We start from the raw sequence: 21,570 nt of genomic DNA on the forward strand, positions 1-21,570 counted from the left end.
AAAAACGATTTTATATTGGAGGCATACTATATGTAAAGATGTCATTTTTTTAAATAAAAAAACTAAGTTTACAAATTTGAAAAGGAAAAACGGTTTTTGCATATACATTTTTATATTTTTTTTGTTCATTATTTTAAGGGTCGTCATGGTGAGAACTTCTTTTTTCTGTATGAAGCATTCTGGCGCATTCTGGCCAATCTTTGGTGTAAATTGCTTTAAAAGTGCACAATAACTTAAATATATATAAATTTAAGTAGAGGTATTTTTGTAGAAAATTCACCTCTTTAAAGCAGTATTTTATTTCATGCTCTCCTCCCCCTCTCCCCCCCCTCCCATAATATATTGTGTACCTGATATTATCAGATTTTTAATTCAAATATACCATAAGCACCACTTTCACTCCTTGCACTTTTTTTTTTATAAAAATGGCATCTTGAGTTATACATAGATAATTGTTAACTAAAGGAAAATACTTTTAACAAAAGGTATATATAAATTTCATATAATTGATATAAAAACTACCAAAGTAAGCTTCCGCTTTTTTTTATGCCAAAGAAAAATAGCTATATTTCAATAGATAAAAAATCCTAAATAATAATGTATTTATAGCTAGTGTACTATTAAAATAAGTTCGTAGTTGATACGTCCAATTTTGATATTCAATAATGTGACGAAATATTTCGCTTTTTTTCTTCATCAAAGAGGAAAGTTAATTTTTACTCCTTTAAAAAATGGATGTGTTTCCCTACAAAAATCAATGTGATAAAAATGAATACATGCTCTGAAAATGCTCTAAAAATATACTTATGACTCATTTGAGAAATTTATCAAATAAAACATCAATAATTATAAGTAACAAAAATGAAACATGAAATCAAATAAAAATTCATCAAAGTCAAATTCAATTGTAAAAAAGATGGAGCCGGAAGAACAAAAACGAAATACCGAAACTCTAGATACTTTTTCTGGATGTTTAGAGTTGCCTCCTCTTCGTAGTCCACGAGGATCTATGCATTCCCTGTTCGGAAGTGGTTCTTCGAGACGCGACTCATGTTGCTCCCAGGAATCAAATGCCAGTACCATATCCTGGTCTAATATACAATCTTTAAGACTTTTAGCTGCTCGTGCTGGAAGATCATCTTCTCCAGAAGATATAAACAGTGCAAAAATAGGATACTATATGGTTGTAGAGAGTGGTGGAGATGAAATGACAGAAGCAGCTAAAGCTGTCATTGACTCAAAACCCTCGTCTCCCTATTACTACTCATCAGCTGCATTAGCCGACTCAATATTGAGTAAATCTCCAGATTGCTGCTGTACAGGTGTAGATTTGTCTCCACTTATGGATCGGAGTTCATCCACTTCATCAACGGGAGGTAAGTTTTTATATCTTATTCAACTTAATTATCATACAAAAAAGGAAATAAAATTGATAATCTTATCAAATTAATAGATTTAGCAGTAACTATGGCTTTCTGAATCATATCCCTCATTTGAATGGGTTATTAATGTATGAATTTGTCTATATTGATAGTCATGTTTAAAAGAAAAAAGTATAATTCAATTAAGAACTTAGACTGAATTGTTTTATTACTCCAAAGTGTATCTATAACTTTAATATTTAAGTGAACTTGGATATTATACACCCTCTAAAAATACTTTTATATATGCTCATGAAATATTAAATCAAATAATATTTCTATGGAAATCTTTATTTTATCTTGATATTCCCTTCCTTAGAACTTATTTGTGTATTAAATAATTTTTCAAGAGTTTTATTTATTATAACAACGGTAGCCATAACAATGTAATATTCTACCAATTATCTTATAAAATACATACACTCTAATTAAAACTGATTGCTACTATTTTTATTCACAAAATTGGAATAAAATAACGAACATTTGAAAAAGAAAATTGATGAAAAATAACAATTTTAATGTTTTTAATAAAAGAGTCAAATTATATCTTGTTTAACGACATAAACATATTAATCAGATTATTAATAAAATGATGGATTTTGTCTAGATTTCATATATTCATACAATTATTTTCAGTTATTTATTGATATTTACGATTACAAAAGGGATGGAATAGTTAAAAAAATGATAAAAACTTAAATGACATAATCATTAAAATCGTTCCACAGTTTATTTTGCAATTAAATACACTACTTTTTTTACTAACTTTTGGCACGTAATTAATCATATTCGTGGCTAATGCTTGTGATTGAGCTTTGTTATACCCCATTTTTGAGGGATAACATAAATAATTTTTATGGGAGATTATGTGATTTTCTACAAAAGTTAAGTAGAATACAGCCCAATTTTCTCCATTAGATTATAGAACGTTAATGAAAGAACGAAAAGGGTAAAGAACAGAAAAAACAATAGCATTTAAGGTTTTCATAATGTTCACAAAGCTCAATGACAAGCATGCACGCAAATTTATAAAAAATTATAAAATTGTTTAAAAAAAGAAGAGGTAATTGCCAAAAAGAAACCTTTATATATATTTTTCTTTTTTACAAAGGCATAAATGAAAGACTCCAACGACAAGTATTAAATTACAATCCTGTCAAAAAATTAAAATATAGGAGAAGCATTACCTGGAATCTCCATACATTTTAGAACTTTACCATCAGTTATGGATTATGTATTTTATGTGTCTTTTTATTTTAATAATTAAAACATAGTTTATAATCTTTATTATAGAAAAAGAAGGATATAAAATCGTCTTATTAAAATATTTAATTTATTTGATTTAGAACTAATAACTTGAGTATATTTATAAAAAAATAGACATACGAAAAACTATCGGTTTCTCCAGTGCTGATCTATAAATAAATTGCATAAAAATTAAAACCACGTTAAATAAAAAGTAATAAATTAAGTATTAAGAGATAAAAAGACGTACTCCACAACGTAAGAGTAATGGAAAAATGGTATTCTCCATGTTTTTTTCCAATGAACAATGATCCAATCAAGGTTGACAAGATAACCTTATTCACTGAGCATGATCGAGAGATACAGAGTTCCAAGAGGGGGAAATAGGCTTCTGAAGAATGACAGAGTAAATTCAGGATATACACAAAGGAAATCGTTGATTAAGTGATATTCCAGTATGATGATTTTGAAAAATGGTCTACTTGGTAAAAAGTAATAGATAAAGATATATATAATAAATTAAGTTTTTAGTATTCTGAAATACACATAATAACTACAATTTTTTTGTATGTTGCGGATTATTATTCTCTAGTTGAATAGGTCTGTCAAATTATAAAATGTAATATTTCTTGAATAATAGTAAACAAATAATTCTTACACAAATCCTTAAATGGGGGAAACAATTATTATTTAGTACAGACTTTATCGAACATGCCTTTAGTTCATCATTCATCAGTATCACTCTAAAGTCAAGAACTAATTCATGAATTGATTTTAGTCTGTATTAAATTTATTCAGCTCTTCCATTTCTTCGTGAGTCAGTCCTTGGTCACTAAAAAAACATACTTCGAGGGTTGAACTTATTTCCCATCATCATCTAAAGTATTAAACGATGATGAGAGCCGGTCAAATCTTGTTTAGGAGTCATCAACGATTAAATAGGCAAGGAGACGAATGTATGGATTCCTCTTTGCAAACATACGTTTTTCATGATTACATGAGATAGATTCACAAATAAAAAGTCGTTTAGTCGAATAATTAATTAGTTTATTATCTATAATCTTTTATCAAATCAAGCAGTTTTCTTTGCTACACTAAAGATGATTGTTTATGTCAATATATGTAGTTTTTGAAAAGACGTGCACTCTCCATGTATATAGTGCTCCCTGGATCAGACTAATGCCAAGTGAGATGAATCCAAGAAAAGAGATGCACCTTCGTGAAGTATTTAATATAATTTATAGTAACAGTAGATAAGTTAGAGAAATAAGAGGCTACCCACCATCTTCGGACAAAAGCCATGAATAATGATTCATCAATAAATATTCATTTCTTTCAATCGATGGGAGTTTTTTTTCTATTTCTTCAATCCTCAACTAAGGCCACGAATATGATTAATTACGTGCCAAAAGTCAATGAGTCCTTCGATATAGACTCAGCATCCCAGATCCGTGATTCCTTACTCCTTCTCCTCATAATATATAATATAAAGTTACACAGTACAAGATTACAAATTAATACTTCTTTATCATTATTTCTTTTTTCTTTTTTTCTAGTAATATACATAGTAAAGTTCCAACCAATACTAGAAAAACATAAAAAGGTAACGAAGATGTCATGCGACAAAATCTCCCAGTGGAAAAAATGTAGGGGGCGAACATGTTAGCGGACAAAATACCGGTCATCATCAGATTAAATGTTTCAGCATTATACTGATAAGTACTCGTGATAAAAATGTAGATTCAAAAGAAAAATATTTATTCAGATAAATTTTGGGTTGTACTTAAAATAACCCAGTTCACTAAATGAGGGTTGACTGAAATTAATTATTGGATTTCTTTATTCTTTTTCGGTTTTGTAATAAATTGTATGTCCAAAGGAGACTTTCTTTTTTATATAACTATTGTACATTTGAATGTTTGACCCTTTGATGTAAGGGAGGAAACGGGGAAAGATGTCCAAGTAGACAGATGACGAACTATTTTTATATATTTATGCATGATGCATACATTTTGACAAAGTGGTCTATGTAAATATCCTAAGTGGGCACATTTCTCTTTGTATGTGCAAATTAGACTAGTGTTGTGTCAGTCTTTATTTATTCGATCTAGTGCAGCTCTTTCTTAGAGTCAGATCAATTTTTTATTGGGTGTTTGATTCTTCTAAATAAAAAAATAACTTTGTATCTTCCAAAAAAGATTCTTTTGGACTCGTTTTGATTTGAAAATTTGTAAAATGTCGAATCAGCCCGGGGGAACGGTACTTCTAATACCCATAAGTAGAGCAGATAAAAATAAGAAGAAATAAAGTTGAGTAACGTCATCAAGGACTGAGCTTTATAAGTTTTAAGACTGAAATACAGAACTGAAACTCGACCATACCGGAACTGAATTGGATAAGACTGCAGTCTTCAGTCCTAAATAAGGAATTAGACAATACTAGACCAAAGCTCAACATTTGATATTTTAGATTATTTTTTATTGTGCATTTCATTTATGTAAATAAGAAAAAAACTTTTAATCTTCCAAAAAAGATTCTTTTGGGCTCGTTTTGATTTGAAATTCTGTAAAATATCGAGAGAAAAAAAAAAAAGTTTTCATGTTTTATCCTTTAAATTATCGAATTTGGTCAAGATGAATGATTTTCTTTTATTCAAATATTGCAGATTAGATGTGACAAAATTGCTCTAATTTGTCTTAAGTTATTGAGTATTTTAGGGATAAATTTAAATACATATTCTTTTTGGGTACCGTATATTAAGTGCATATATTTCAATGAATTTTTTTTAATACCAAGTGTCTAATCTATTAGTATCAAATATACTTTCAGAGTTTTAGAGTCTTATATACGGCATCAAAAGAGTATATTTATTTAGTTGTAACATCTTCAAGATTGGAATACTCAATTAAACGACTTAGCTATCTGGACAATGCAGAGAGGAGAAATTATTTTCTTCAATGTAATGTGCGTTTGTTCACGCCACGGTCGTTCCTAGAAAAAAAAAATATTTATATGTACTTAAAAGAAGATTCTGCAATCAGATGGAGTAAAGTGTTATTACAATGTTTACTAATACTTAACCAGAGAACTCTATCTGACCAATTAAAGGAACATTCAAAAAAAAATACTCATAACGTGAGACAAATTGAAGTAATGTTGCATAAACAATGTCGAAAAAGAAGTCTTTTTTTTCCAATATTTTACAAATTTTCAAATCAAAAAGCGTTTAAGAAGGACCTTATTCAAAAGATTTAAGGTGTTTTTATGGCTTAGATGAATAAAATGCAAAATAAAAATAATTAGCACTACCAAAATTTGAAATTAGGTTACATCGTTGCACTCAAGGATATTAGAAATATAAGGTTAGACCATCATATAATGGGCTTCTTAGAATTTTCAATTTGATGTATCGTACTAACTGTCGGGCTAGACATACAGATTTTAAGAAAACACGTAACTAATCCTATTTACTTCTTTTTTTGACGTCACTTTTAAAAAGTTTGGTGGAAGTGAAACATCAGTCGTGCACACGTTATGTTATAACGTTGTATATCTATTAACCTTGAGTACAGTCTAATTTACATAGACTAAATACTTTATAAATATCAACCAACCATTGGATATGCATGCCAAAAAAACCATAATTTTCATTTATCTCCAGCACATAGAATATATATATATATCACCTCCTTATTTTTCTAATGGCTTGATAACTCAAAAAATGATACATAATATATATTATGTAATTAGCCTAATATTAATACTTAATTATTATCGATAAAGACCCTTTTTTCAAAAATATATGAGATAATGTTGTTTATGTTCAATAAACATGTATGTAAATTATATTTGAAATAAAATATATGTCTACCTATAACAAAAGGAAAAGGTACAGTTTTAGTTTAATTTTAAATTTACTTCACAGACTCCTTGAGAACATATAATTCTAAATGCAGTCTTCTTTTGAGGAGATGATGGATTTCAGTGTTGCTTAAAGGATGTGCACCAGCTGCAGATAGTATCCTGGTTTATGCCCTCCCAGTGATCATTGTCGGTGACCATCTGAGAACTTCAATTTTATTCTCACTCCTATACGGCGTTACTTGATGAAGTAAACTATGTTCTTAGACACCTTGACCAGGTCAGAAAGCAATGATGCCTTCAAGTGGCGTCTACAGGCTAATCCCCCGTTGCAGATAGTCTAATGTGATAGTAGTCATGCCCTCCCAGTGATCATTTGCTGAGGTGTACGGGGCATCGATGTTGTGATGGTGCAAGGCATTGTGGCCATTTGCAGCCAGAACTTAAAAATAAAGTGGTTTCAAATCAGGGCTGTAAATGGGAGGGGGGTGTTACATCAACTTACTTTGACTTGAATTACTTTTTCTGGAATGTGCGTCTGGACACTTTGAGCAAGTCAGAAAGCAATAATGGTCTTTAGACGGCTCTAAATGATGTCTTCCGTTCCTGATAGTCTCCTCAATTATGACCTCCCAGTATAGTTCATTGACAGAGACCTTACAGGTGGTCATATTTAGGTGAAGAGTGGTGCAAGCCCATAACTGTACGTGCAGCCAGAACTTAAAGTCAAGTGATTTTAAGTAAAGGCTTGTGCGAGTCACATCAATTTAGGGCAGAAATTATTTTCCGGGGCCCAACTACTAGTTTTTTGTCTCAGATCTTCAAATGGTCCAAGTATTTTACTCCACGTGCAGCCAGACCATAAAGGCAAGTAGGCTCAAAACAGGATTATAGGGGGGGGGGCATCGAATTCGGCCAGAATTACCTTTTCCTAACTTCCACTCCTGCTTGATAATGTAGACTGTGTTCCTGGACACCTTGAACTGGTCAGAAATATCTGAGGGAGTTATTCCAGTCCGGATAGGTGAAGCTATCTTGTTCGGAACGTCTCAATCTGAGCTCATCTTAACCCTTAAGAGAATGAACATAACCTCAAGAATTTTCTGACGCAAATACAAGCATTTAAATGTGTTCACCAAAATTCAAATCTAATTATAAAGAGAGTCTTAAGTTCTTTGGAATACCCGGTCTATGTAATTGTATATATACATCATGAAGGTATGTAAAAATAGCTCTGCATTTATCATTCTATGTGTATAATATTTAACTGTTAGTAATTACTTTAAAAATACATATTCATACATATATACATAAATATATGTTTACTTTTTTATCCCTTAACTATGTGCATACATAACTCTAACCTAGGCACATTATACATGTATGAGGTGTGCTCAAAAAGTGAGGTTATTTTTCAAAGTTTGCGGGAATGTATATTTGGTAAGATAGATTTTTGTTTAAATTTTATGATAGTACATTAAAAAAAGAACGTCTATTCATTGTTTAAACCGATATAATATTTTTAGTTTGTTTTTGAGAGGCATCATGGCTAAACGTATTTAAGTGTTTGACAATTTTTTGCTATAAGTCCTGGGGTCTTCCGTTTGGATGATTGGTCACTTGTTTCGATATCATAACCATATACCCATGTTTTGTCACCAGTTTCGATTCTTTTGAACAAATCAGGATCACCATTAAGGTCTTTCAACAGATCATTAGCAATGCTTATATGAATTTTCCTTCGACAAAATTAAGCAGTTTCGGAACAAACTTCTCTGACACTCGTCTCATGGCCCAAATATTCGGGAAAAAATTTCAAAATCCTCATCTACTTTTTTGATAATCATTGGACTGTTTTTAGATATAATTTTTTCATTTCTTCAACGTTTTCAACGAGCTTGTGCATCCAGAGCAAAGCTAGTCATTAGCAGCTCCCCGCCCATCTTCGAAGAGTTTGTACCACTAATTTTTTTTTTACACAGAATAGTTGCACTCTATGCCATAGTCCCACAGTTGTAAATGAATATTTGGCCACTCTTCAATACTAAATGACTTGAGTTTTTGGATATATTTAGGTTTTCTTGCATGACCCCGTTCTCTTAACTCACCCCAAAGATTTTAATGGGATTTAGGTCTGAATTGCACGAATACTAGTCCAAAACCTTTGTCTTACTCCTTAGAAGCCGCAACGATGTAAACTTGCAAGAATGTTTTGGGTCATTTTCTCGTTGGAATAACATATTAGCGCAAAGGCCTAAACTTTTTGCGGAGGATTTCAAATTTTTGTCTAAAATATTGATCTAATCCTCTTTTTTTAATTTTCCATTTACTTTGACAGGCCTTCCACTACCTTAAGAAAAAAAGTAGCCCCAAAGCATGATTTATCCACAACAATTCTTTACTGTAGGTATCGTGTCACGAGGAGAGAAGGCATCTCCAGATTTCCTTTAAACAAACCGGTTAGAGCTGTTACCAAAAAGATTGATTTTTGTCTCATCGGACAATAATACTATTTACCGGAAGGTCATTTCCTTCTCCAAGTAGTTGAGGCTTGTGTAATGGTGTCTTCCTTGGACTTTTCCCATGACAGCCTTCATTGTGAAGCATTCTAGATATCGTTTTCCTTAAAACAACAATCTCATTCTTCTCTAAATTATCTAAAATGACCTTGGTATTTGTTCTGAGGTAATTTTGGACTTCCCTAACTACTTCTCTTTGCAAGTGAGGATATAACTTTGAAGGTGCACCAGTTCATTTACGATTACAAACTTCTCTTTATTTTCCATATTGTTTTATTATATAAGGAAAAGTTGACTTAAGAATGTCCAATTTGTTTAAAATCGATTGTATCCACTGCCTTGCTTAAAAAATGAACAATATTATAAGTGGCTAGTAATGCGACTGGTATTGATGCAATAGCAGCCCCTCTTGCAGGTATTAAGTCGAATTTTCAAATATATATCATATAACTATCAATTACCATGATCATTTATCTACTCTGGAAATCCATCTTGAATAATAAGTAGAGGGAAATAAGCAATAACCTATTGAAAAGCAGATAAAAACTATTTTTTCATTTCTACATGGATAAAACTTTGAATTTTCCAATCTTAATAAATTACGTATGTATATAATTTCTTTTCAAAGTTCATGAGTATAAGTATAAAATAAGCATAGAGACTCTATATGAAAAAAGAAGCCTTAAACAATGATATATCTAATAACAAAAATTATTCAATAAAACCATTTTAAAAGCCTAAAAAGGATATGAACAGTGAAAAATTTATTCAATATAAGATATCGGTTAACTCTTTACTCTTTTTAATTAAGGCAAAGTATTTTTTTTTTAAATAGTGCTTGTTACTATAATAAAATAATTTTATTTTAAAGTGCTAGATATTTTCGCCTTAAACTATTTTGCCTTAGGACACTTCGCCTTAAAGCTATTTTGCCTCAAGGTTGTTTCGCCATAATATATAGATAAGTCATATTTATACGTCGGTATTGTTCATTTTTAGTTAAAATTGATGTTCCATTTCATTTTTTTAAATCAAAATACGTATTAGTTATTAGTATAAAAATGATTATATGGATGTATTCAGTTGGAAAAAATTTCAAATTTCAACTCGTACTATCAAAATCTCACTATGTAATGAGTTTGTACCTGAGACAAAATGCATAATATTGTCAGAAAAATAAACAAACACACCAACTTTTCGAATGGAAGAAGTGCTGATCATATCTCTGTGAGCAATTATCATTCGATATGACAAATAATTAATATTAGAAAAAACTTATGGATTAACAAACAACATAAAATAAGGCAATATCAATGATTCTTACTTCGTCAGAATCCAGAATTTGTTAGAAGAAGAGGTTGTGGTGAGGCAACCCACTCAAAGGATTTGGGGAGGCATTCAAACGTCGGATCGTTCAAGAGTACAAGGAAAAGAGAGACGTATGCAAGGAAAACTGTAATGATTATTGCAGTTGCAGTAATCTGGAATTAGAATAGAAAGATGAAAACAATTCTCTTTTTGAACCATTTTTCCTACAGAAAAATTAGGATACAATACATATTTTGATTAAAAATTCAAAGGGAAAACCAACTTTAACCAAAAATAAATAATAACGACCTCTAAATATCAATTGTTCATAAATTCAGCAAAAATAGCATTAAGACAAAATGGAATTAGGGCAAAATGTCCTAATTCGAAATGATTTAAGTAAAAATGTCTTGAGGCAGGATAGTTTAAGGCAAAAATACCAGACACTTTATTTTACATCTAATAATGAAGATGAAATTGATGATTTCCTATGCAAATCATCTCAAAAGTAAAATATAAACTGAAAGGTTGTGCTAATAATATTAGTATTTTTATATCTATTATTTTTAGAAGCATTAAGGAAAATAATGGATGAATTTTCATTTTCAATTTTATAATATACATAATGATGCACGAAGACTGGAAAATTGTCTAAATCCTTGTGAGTTTAGACCAAAAGAAACGTTTATGTTGGCAACTTGGATTGCTGAAAAAGATCACAAAATAAACTGTAGTGTTTCTTAGAGTTTTCTAAATAGGGAAACATATTTAATAAGTGTAACAATTAATTTCAGATTACCATTATAACACATAAAAGTCCCGGGATTAACAAAGAAACATGTCTTTTTCGTACATAATTGTTTTTGTTTTTAAACCTATTATTTTTTTTTATCTTCACTTTATGTAGCGGAGTCCTCATAACACTTTTCAAACGATTTTGTAGCTTGACAAGTATTTTTCCCATCAAAAAGCAATGTAAAATTTAAAAACGAAATTTTTCTTGATCAATTGTTTTGTAAATAACAAAAATTGAGTCACATTTAGCACAATAACTCATAAAACAAAAAAAACACAAACTGGCATAAAATTTTAACTGCTTTCTTTTCAAGATTGTTACTAACAAAAATGGAGGATGTAAATTTTACAGTTTTACAGTCCATGTGTTATGGTATACGTACTACTGCCATTTACTGAAATTATTATGGCTATTTTTAATGAATGAAAGATAAATAATTGGGCTATGAATACGTTATCGACTAAATTGCTTATTCGTACACCCTTGAATAAACAGAATATTTGCAATACTTGTTGAATATTAATGTATATATTATGATTTATGCATTGATGTTTTAAAATAAAACAATAAATAATTGAGATTAATATTATTCAATAAGAAAAGGGAATTTCTTCTGATAAATTGAATGAATGTCTTGTATTTATGTATATTAAATATATATACCTGGTGCGGCATAAGAATCTTTATACTTTCAGTCTATAACTTTATCAAGATGTATTTCTGTAACCAGTTGTAATAGGGTATGTTTATGAAATAAAAATAACTAATATGATGTCTTGGATACCCTAATCATTGATGTACCCCCCCCCGTTGGCAGCAATGTCCAGGCCTTGGGACTCAACATGCACCCAAACAGTGAAGTGGAATGGGTTAATATCCTGTGAGCAAAGGGGCCACATTTTAATGGCCATAATGGCTTGTTGTCCTCCAACCACTTCGGGGCCTTTTTGGACGTATGTGCAGGCTCAATATCCTGCTGGAACACGGCGTTCATGTCTGGTGTTCTTGGTTTAGATCCATGGTAACATAGCAATCTGCGTTGGTTTCTTGCGAGTGTCAATAGGTGCACGGACTAAAATTAGTTGGTGCCGTTCGGATGGCCTCTCTTGGCTAAGTTCTATTTGTTTTGTTTTTTTGTTAATTTCATTTTTTTTTTAATATTTGACCGGAACAATTTTACTCCATTCATAAAAACCGTAATTTATATTGCAAAAACGAAATGTAAAGATTTTTTCGCCGTACCCAGTTATATGTACACATTAAATTTTATGATTTTGTTGATATTTATTTTTGTGTCATAGAATTAATCAGTATTAAATATTAATAATACTGCAGTAACAAAATGTCATTTTTCCAAGAGGGAATAAAAAAAGTTTTTTAATCAAAAAAGGGATATTTTTGTTTATAATGATAATACACATTTAAAATTTAATTTTGCATAGTTTAAAAACCATATCAGATGGGTTAAGTCACCTTTTACTAAATAATCGGAACTTTGGAATTTTAATAACGGGTTTTTTCTCTTAAAATAAATTTACGTGTAAAATTTTTAGAGTAATAATCATTGATACAAAAAGGTGCACAATATAATTTGCAGTGTAACTTATCTCTTAATTGTTGATTGATTGTATATGTTGGGTTTTTAGTAAGGTCTAATAAATGTGTTTTTTTTTTGGAAGTAATCCTGTTCCAATTACACAACTTGAACAAATCGCTCCAATTTGCTGCTTTTTATTATGTATTCTCTGATTTAATTTTTTATTGGCCAGATATTATAACAAAAGTCCTTAATCCATCTATGATTCACTTAAATAATTCAAATTAGTGTCCAAAAAGGCTCATAGTTTTACTAACTTTCACTTTTTTCATAAATGAAGTAGACATTTTCCAAAATTAAAATATAATAAGTATAAAATGCACTTTTTTAAATATTTTTTTTTTTTAAACATAAATTACCAAACAAAAAAAATAATTTATCATTTGACGAAATTGTATAAAGGTATTAACCATCTATGCAATATTTAATCCTTTATTTTTATAAACATAACATTACTATCTTTATAAATTCAAACGGATCTCTATTTTTTTTGTCTAGGACTGGATAAATATTTATATATTTTTTTAAATTGTAGTTTTATGTATGTGCTACAACTTCTACTATTCTTATTTTTTGGTTGTTGTTTTCTATGGTTTTTTTTTTTTTAAGTAAAAAATAAATAATGTTAAGTATGTGTTATTTAATTCTCAAATAACCGTATTCATTCTCCAAACGATACTTGTAGCACTTGTTTCAAACGTCAAAATGTTTCAACTATCATCTGAAAAAATTGCATAAGCATGGATGGCATTAGCCATGCATGCCATATTAAAACTCTTAAGTTGTTACTAATAACTAATATGCAATAAGTATTAATAAATAAAAATTTCAATTCCTAATATAACTATGTCCTTGGAAACAGCTGACTCATAATTCACTACTGCAGAGCCATCAATTAAAACTTTATCACTCTTTATATTATCAATATGCAAGGTATTCTCAAGATAAATAAAAAAGTGTATATAATCTAACTTAATGTTTTAATTCAAAAAGTATTGGCGAGAAAATGTAGATTCAATGGAATAAGAAGCATTATTATATCGGGGGCATAATATCCCAATTCACTAACGGAGGGGTAACAATATTGTTAAAAACTTTGTCAAGGGACCTAATAGTGAACCATATTGTTCCTTAACATTTGATATGAAGGGAAATGTTTTAAATGGTTTTGAATTTTAGTTAATTACCTTTTTAGAAATACTAAGTTATTTTATTTGAATTTAATTGTTTTTCTGTTGTTTTTTGGCCATTTTCAATTGAAGTAATTAAAATTCAAACAATAACACTTGAACAATATTTTTTCTTACAATGTGGTATTTTTTTTTTTTTTTCTAAAATTATGAGAAAGAAGAAAATAGTTCATAAGTAATGTACTTTCCTTTTTTTAATTTCAAAGGCAGCAATGAAAAATAACTTCAGCTAATAATTATTTTTTTACATTTGTTTTTCATTGTTCAAAAATAGATAGAAAAAAGGATTCAACTTAATGAGTCAACTACGTCATAACCTTCAACTGTATAATTTTTTTTTATAATATGAGGAAGGTATATATACAGCTGACCATTCTTTAATTCATAATCCATAAAACAACGTTATGCATAATGTGGTTTTTATTATACATATATTGCAAACATTTATCTAAGAAGATAAAAAACATAACATCTATGAGAAGTCGCCTATTTTCTTTGCCTAATTCACAGGTAATTTTTAAAAGCCTAATAAAAGTATATTTGAGTTCGTGGGTTTTATTTTTCAGAACAGAGCATTAAAAATGCTTCATGTGTAGGCAAAATGTAAATTTGTGTTAGGTGTCAGCAAATTTATAATAAAAAGAGACAAAATTTAATGAGAAAAAAAAATACTATTTTTTATTGTCGTGGAGATCAACTTGTGTAAAAAAAATTAATCTGAAATAAATATTAAATCATAAAACTTAAGTGTGTGGTTTTTTTAAAAATAAATAAGGAGGAATTTATACCTTAAGAATAGTACAAACTTCTAGTAGGATGACTAAATTATGTAAACTGTGATTTCTATGGAATCCAGAAAAGATAACTCAATATTCATTTGTGATATGTTTAATTACTATATTGTATAAAAATCATCTTATATTTCAATATGACTATAATATAAATAAATAACATCAACTTATGTTATTATTCTACGATCAATTAAATAAATATGTCATACTTACACTTAAACATAAGTGAAATAAATACATAATTATTAATTAACTAAACCCACATTAATATAAATATAATATCCTATGATCATGAATGACTTTTCCTTTTTTCTTTTCAAATAACATGCTTTCTCCCTCTTCTCTCTTCATAAGCTGACATCGTGTATATCTCAAAATTAGAGAAACATATTTATTCATCTCCTCCCGTGATATTAAACGCATCAATTTGACTATATGATAAATTCAATCATTGCATACCCCAGTTGCTACATCATAAAATTGTTTCTCTTCATTAGTGATATAAGGAATTACCATTTTGCTTCAATTCATAGTCCTTATAAAATGGTCCGTGGATTTTCGTGGAAAACGTATATTTTTTAATGTCAGTCAATCCGTGAACTTTCACGATATATATAGGTCATTCTTGCCGATATCCATAATTTTACGTGTCCTATCCTATTTACTTGGATGAATCTCATGTTGATTTTCAATCAAGACAAGGTCACCAATCTTTAAGAGTTTTTTTAATCTCGATCCAGTCGTTGATTATCAGGGACAGTAATAGCTCTAGCCCCTAGAGCACTTTCAATTAAATAAGATAGTTCTCCCCATATTGGATCAACTTTTAAATTAGAGAATTTAAGATAATTTTTGTCTAATATGGTTAGTGTATGAAACACATGTGTTCAAAAAATTAATCATACGTGAGTCCAGGGATCGTGCGTACTTTGCACCGTTAGAATAGCTTTCAAAAATATATTGTATTAGAGGTACTATTTTTTTTTGTGTGTGGGTGTTATCATTCCAACGATATCTTAGTTCTTTATTACCTCAAGAAGTCTATGCCATTAAATCCTGCCTATCTTTTTATTTTGATCCATCGAAAACATCATGATTTTATCTTCTTCCTCTACCATTGGGTCATTGTACAGAATGGGGTTCCAGGATGTCGCACAATCCACTGCATTTGTAACTCCTGGAAGATGGAGAATTTCAAATTTCCACATTAGGATTTGTGGCTTAAGTCTGAACGACCTCATTTTGGGAATTGAAAAATCAAAGTATCATGTTTCTTCAAAATTAAGATATATATTTTCTTATTCAATATGTCCTCCTTCAAAAGCAATAACAGTCTCGACACACCACTGAGCAAATTGACAGCCCTTGACGCTGAAGGTCTTAATCATAGTGTAACACACTATCATGATGCCAGCTCAAGGAAATCCTAATTTGAATGAACAGTATAGCATACCATTTTATTCCAAGGCACCCAAAACTGCAAAGTCCAGGCTGGAAGAATATCACATATTGGAAAGTTTTGGTAACAGAAGCCCCTTCAACACCATTATCATCCTTCACAGACTTCTTGGTATTTTAGGAAGTCCGAATGAAGATGTCAAGGGCCTTTGTAGCAATCTCGGGTAATGGTGTGGAGAAGATCACACACATGTTGCCTCTTTTGTTGTCCCTCAGACATTTTACACTTAAAGACGTTGGATAAAAACCTAAAAAAAAGCGGTGATGAAATTTTGATTAAATGCTACCTGGAAGCTTTGTGTTCGACTCTGTTCATATTTGAGAACTTGATTAAATAATGTGTTTATCTTGAGTATACATGATATGAAGGTTCCAATTAAAAATGTAATAATACACGTATTTTATTAAACTATAATTTTGTGTGTTTTTATTAAGAAATTCATAGCGAATGAATAGATGGAAAATAAAGTTATAGAACTTTCTATGTTAATAAGATACTTTATATGCCATAAAATAAATGGAAGTATGTTCAATATGTAAACATGGGTATACTTTATGCAGATATGTAATAAAACTATATGGAAATTACACCATGATAAAAACAAGTAATTACTTTATTACAAGTTAGAATCACCAAATGTTGGATTTCTTTAAAAGATATACAAAGTGGGGACCCAAAACTATGAGTGACATTTAATAAACACTTTTTCTTGATAATTTTTTTTTTTTTTTGAGAAAGTTGTATTGCTCAACCCAACGACAGCTGAAACAAAAATAAGCAACTTTTGTTGTTATTCCATGTCTCTAATTGTAAAAATGAGGGAGCAACATAGAAAAAAGCGCCGGTACCCTTGCAGAGAAGGCTGCAGAGAAGTATCTCCATCCGGATGGCCTCCAACATAAAAAGAATTTTATTACAGCCCCATACAACCAAGAAGAACCAAAACTTCTGCAGCAACAAGTTGGCGTACTTCTGGCTTGTCACAAACACTGATCTTAACACCATTAACATTGTACTTTGTTTTTGTCATTTTTGTGTTGAATGAATTAAATAAATATATAAAGGTGGGCTCAATCTAGCAGAAGAAAATGCTGTTGTATGTTATATATCTTTCAGTAGTACTTTTTAACATTAAAAACTCTTAAATATAATACGAAAAAAAAGTAGTAGATTCTACAATTTGTAGAAATCAGATGTAGTTCTGGTACGGTAGGGAGTCGTACCGCGTTTTTGTAAGACCCTAACAGTTTGGTACGTTTTTACTCTTTGGTGTAGTACGTATATATATATATGTTCATATATTAAATGTATTGATATTATAAAAGTTTGGCTATTTTTTTATCATACTTGATTTAGTTTATATATTATACATAACATAAATAACCCATTGCAATTGAGTTGATTATTATTTTATACAAAATAGATCATATAGTTTGGATCTGAAATATCTTATTTACCTTAAATATTGATATGATACCAACGAATCTGTCTCAAAATAAATAAAAAACTATCCAAAAGAAATAGAAATCGAGATAAAAACTGACAATATTCATTGTAGTTGACGAAACCCCAGTGGTATGGGGGAGGGATAATTTAGATAAATTAGTCAATGTTTCCATTTTAGATTCACGATACTTGGTAACTACAGGTACGTACATCTGTATCAAGATAAATATATTTTTTTAACAGTTGGCGATATTGAGACTGCTAATCGATCTTATTTATTAACAAAAAAATGTAGTCAAGTTCATCTTTTTAACAAAAATTTATGAATTCACAAATAATGGTATTATATAACCCAAAGTATTTTACAATCAACCATTATTGTTTTCTAGAGAAGTTAAGTATATTGAAGAATAATTTATTCGTAGAAAAAAAAATGTTTTCAGAATAAAATATCGAAAAAACTCGAAGGACTATATTAATTCTATTAAAAACATTTTACTATTATACTGTACCAAACTGCATGCCGAGAAGGGTGTACCGCGGTTCGTACCTAAGCGTGGCTTAGTGTATCGTCCCACCCCAAATCAGAAGAGTGAAATATTTCTCCTGGATTTTAACTATATAGGGGATGAACTTGTAGAAGAAGAAAATGGAAACAAAGAATGAAGGTAGAAGAAAAGAGACAGAGAGAGATGTGCAGAAAGAACGAGAGTCGAAGAGCCTCTTCATAACTTCGGAGGCCCAAAATAATCATAGTAATGTGCTTGGTTATTTTATACGTCTACTTTTTAATATTTCTTAAATGATCTTTTCTACCATTTGAGCTCATTGAAGGAAATTTTCCTAATGTTCATCTTTGACACCCACTCAAACAAATCTGCTTCAAATAATCACAAAAATATTTCAGTAGTCTTTTTAGAAAAAAGACTTTTTAACAAGATCTAGTGTACACCGATCATACCCATACAACACGAGTTACACATTATTAACCCATCTATGGGAAAAATAATAGATTTATTTTTACAATATGTATTATGAATGAATGGAATTTATGATATACACATAGATGTATTTATTGCATTAGTTCTCTATAGATGCATATTGTTACTATTGTTATTAAAAATATTTCTTTGTTTAAATATTAAATGGGAAAATTAAACAAATAAATATTTAATGAATTGTACAAAAGGTTAGTCATATATCCTAAATACGTAATCATTTGTTGTTTATACATAGGTTACATTGAGGCAGTTAAGCCATGGCATTAAAAACCGTTCCTTTCTATTCATAAAATCTATTTAGACACAGAAAATTAATATTTTATTAAACATATATTATTTATGAATTTTTGTATCGAACTAAAAATACCTTATTTCATTTTATAATATGATTAACTGGGTGTGCCAGCTATTTATGCCGCTATTTTGACGTACTCTCTTGGGCAAACAAGGGCACAAAGGCCACTAGTTTTTCAGTTGCTGCTGTTAGATAGCTTGTTCAAACCTGCACCAGATGAAAAAAAGTAATCAATTGACGAATTGGTTGTCCAAAATATTATTAAAATGTATGGAGCCCTCCTTGGAATTCATTCCAGGAGCAAAAACATGTATGAACTCCGGGACTCAATGAGATGTTTGTTTGCAAGTTTAGAAGGAAATGAGAGGCCTATAAAGGCCATTTTGAGAACACAGCTATACAATTTGAGGTCTAAGGTGAAATTGACTGTGTCCAGACACTAGAATTCGTAGCCACAATAAAAAATCGTCAATGAAGACCCAGGGAAGTTCATCAAGGCAATTGCTCGAGAACTTTGACGGTCAGAGTCACTGATGAGGGTCTCACTCAGGAAAACCTTCGTTACTACTCATATCATTCGAGGCAATACCGGATATTGACAAAAAAAAAAGCCAAGGATAAATACACACTCCCAAAAGCTCCTCAACCGCCTCAAACACCCATTTCAGGGACACATACTTTGGTTTTTTCTGACAGGAAAAACTTTTGCCAGGACTAAGGGTCAATAACCAGAACCACAAGTCAACCTCAAAGATGTACCTGTCGGCGCGCAGACGAAACTCCGCCCACGTCATAGTGTTTGGGTTGGTTAGCTCCGAAGGGCACGTAATGTTTCCTCATGTTTTCTCCAAAGACTTTAAGGGCAACACTGATGCCTACTTGGATGTGCTAGAGAATAAGGTGAAGACCTGGATCGATATGGTTGCTAATGGGAGGCCTAACATGTGGCAGAAGGACTCGGCTTCCTGCCAAACCTTTAAAAAACCATCAAATGTCTCCTAAACCATTTCGACAACTGCATCTTTCCGGACTATAGCCTTCAAATTCGCTGCATCTTAATCCAACTGGTTTTTTTTTTTGTGTGTGTGCGTGGGTTGTGATAAAACCACAAACCAACCAAACGTGGTGAATGCCGAAAATGATCTTATTAGTAGAATTAAAAAGGAATTCCAGGATTTGCCAAGTGACCAAGTGGTGAATGCCTGCTCTTCATATCAGCTTCGTATAAAGGCTGTAATTGAGGATGGATGGGATTTTACTAAATTAAATCAATCAAAATCTATTAAGCTTTCCGAACCTGGCTTTATTTTTCTTAATCAGATTACTGGTTAAAGAAAAATTGCATTCGAAAAAAAAAATCGCTGCAGGAATTTCATTATTTCATGACATACAAAAAAAAGTATTTTAAGTATATAAACATATTGCAAATTAGGCATACGATTTTTATTGAAAAATAATATATATAATGTTAAATTAACCTTTAGCTACATATATGATATTATTATGGTTGAATGATGTCATATATTCAATAATCTATTGTAAATACTGTCATCATTACCTTAGTTAAAAAAAAATATTAGATTATATACTTACTGGAGAGCTTGTGAACCAGTGTGCAGCTGAGGCAGTGGTAATAGATTTAAGTGAAATTTTTGAAGCCACTCCATACATCACCATATTCAGAGCTTTAACTAGGGATGAACAGCCATGCTAGCTCATGGCTTGTAAAAAAACTAAATAAAGGTTGTATTTTCTAAAGTATATCTCACAACTTTTGTAAGCTAAAAAATTGTCAATTGGAAAAATATTTTATTTAGCAGAAACGACCATCAAAACTATACTTTATATTAATATATTGCACGTTTGATATCAAGAAACGAGATTTGAATAGTAAAGATGAAAAGAAAGGTCTAAATAAGTGCGCGGTAAACTTGGTATCAAAACATTTAATTTTTTTATTGTTAACATGCTGGGAACTAAAAAAACTCACCCTGTGAGGCAGCTTAGACACTGATTGTAAAAATATTGTTGGAAAAATATATATTTTATCTATAATACTTATTAAGATAGAAATCTTGTGACAGGATTCAAATCGAAATCAAATGTTTAAAGAAATAACATGCAAATTTCCCTTTTTTTTACATTTTAAAGATTTTCAAATCAAAACGCGTACATGAAATAAAATTCTTTTTTACGTTTGATAATTCTATGTTCCTCACTGGTTAATTCATTAGGGACTTATTTCTTTTTGTAGAGCTTTCGAGTTCCAAATAACTATTACAATGTAATTTCAGAATAGAATTTGATTTGTTGACCAAATTATCGAGAAAAAAGAAGCACATTGTCTTTACGAGTCTAGAATCATCTTGTACTGGTTTTCCAACAACTAAATAGACTTAGTAGTAATAAAGAAATCAAGCGTGAGACTGAAGTGTCCAGCTTATATAATTATCCGTATAGACATTAATTAACAAAGTCCAACTTAAAAATGGAATTGATCTAAATCTGATTGCGATGAGTGATTTCTGCATTATTTATAATACATCAAAACCACTGAATGCCTCTTATTAATGAAATAGTTTTCTTACAGTAAGAGACGAAGCAGAGTTGACTTTCAAGAATTTCAAAGAAGAAACTGTGG

General features: G+C 30.3%; 1 protein-coding gene across 8 annotated transcripts in view; it reads left to right on the forward strand.

The window, feature by feature from the left end:
• The window catches only part of LOC121128236 (uncharacterized), a 389,803-nt gene that overhangs the window by 228,053 nt on the left and 140,180 nt on the right, over positions 1 to 21,570 (forward strand). For 2 of the 8 annotated variants that reach the window (XM_071892660.1, XM_071892662.1), the window contains exon 2: positions 896 to 1,376. The exons of 2 other annotated variants lie outside the window; for them this stretch is intronic. In XM_071892660.1, the coding sequence (XP_071748761.1) occupies positions 917 to 1,376 (460 nt within the window). In that variant the 5' untranslated portion in view covers positions 896 to 916. Of the gene's footprint in view, positions 1 to 763; positions 1,377 to 21,570 lie in introns of those variants that run through there. 4 more of the 8 variants (XM_071892661.1, XM_071892663.1, XM_071892658.1 and 1 more) reach the window with 2 other exon arrangements.

Source organism: Lepeophtheirus salmonis, chromosome 13, assembly GCF_016086655.4.
Source record: "Lepeophtheirus salmonis chromosome 13, UVic_Lsal_1.4, whole genome shotgun sequence".
Lineage (NCBI taxonomy): Eukaryota > Metazoa > Arthropoda > Copepoda > Siphonostomatoida > Caligidae > Lepeophtheirus > Lepeophtheirus salmonis.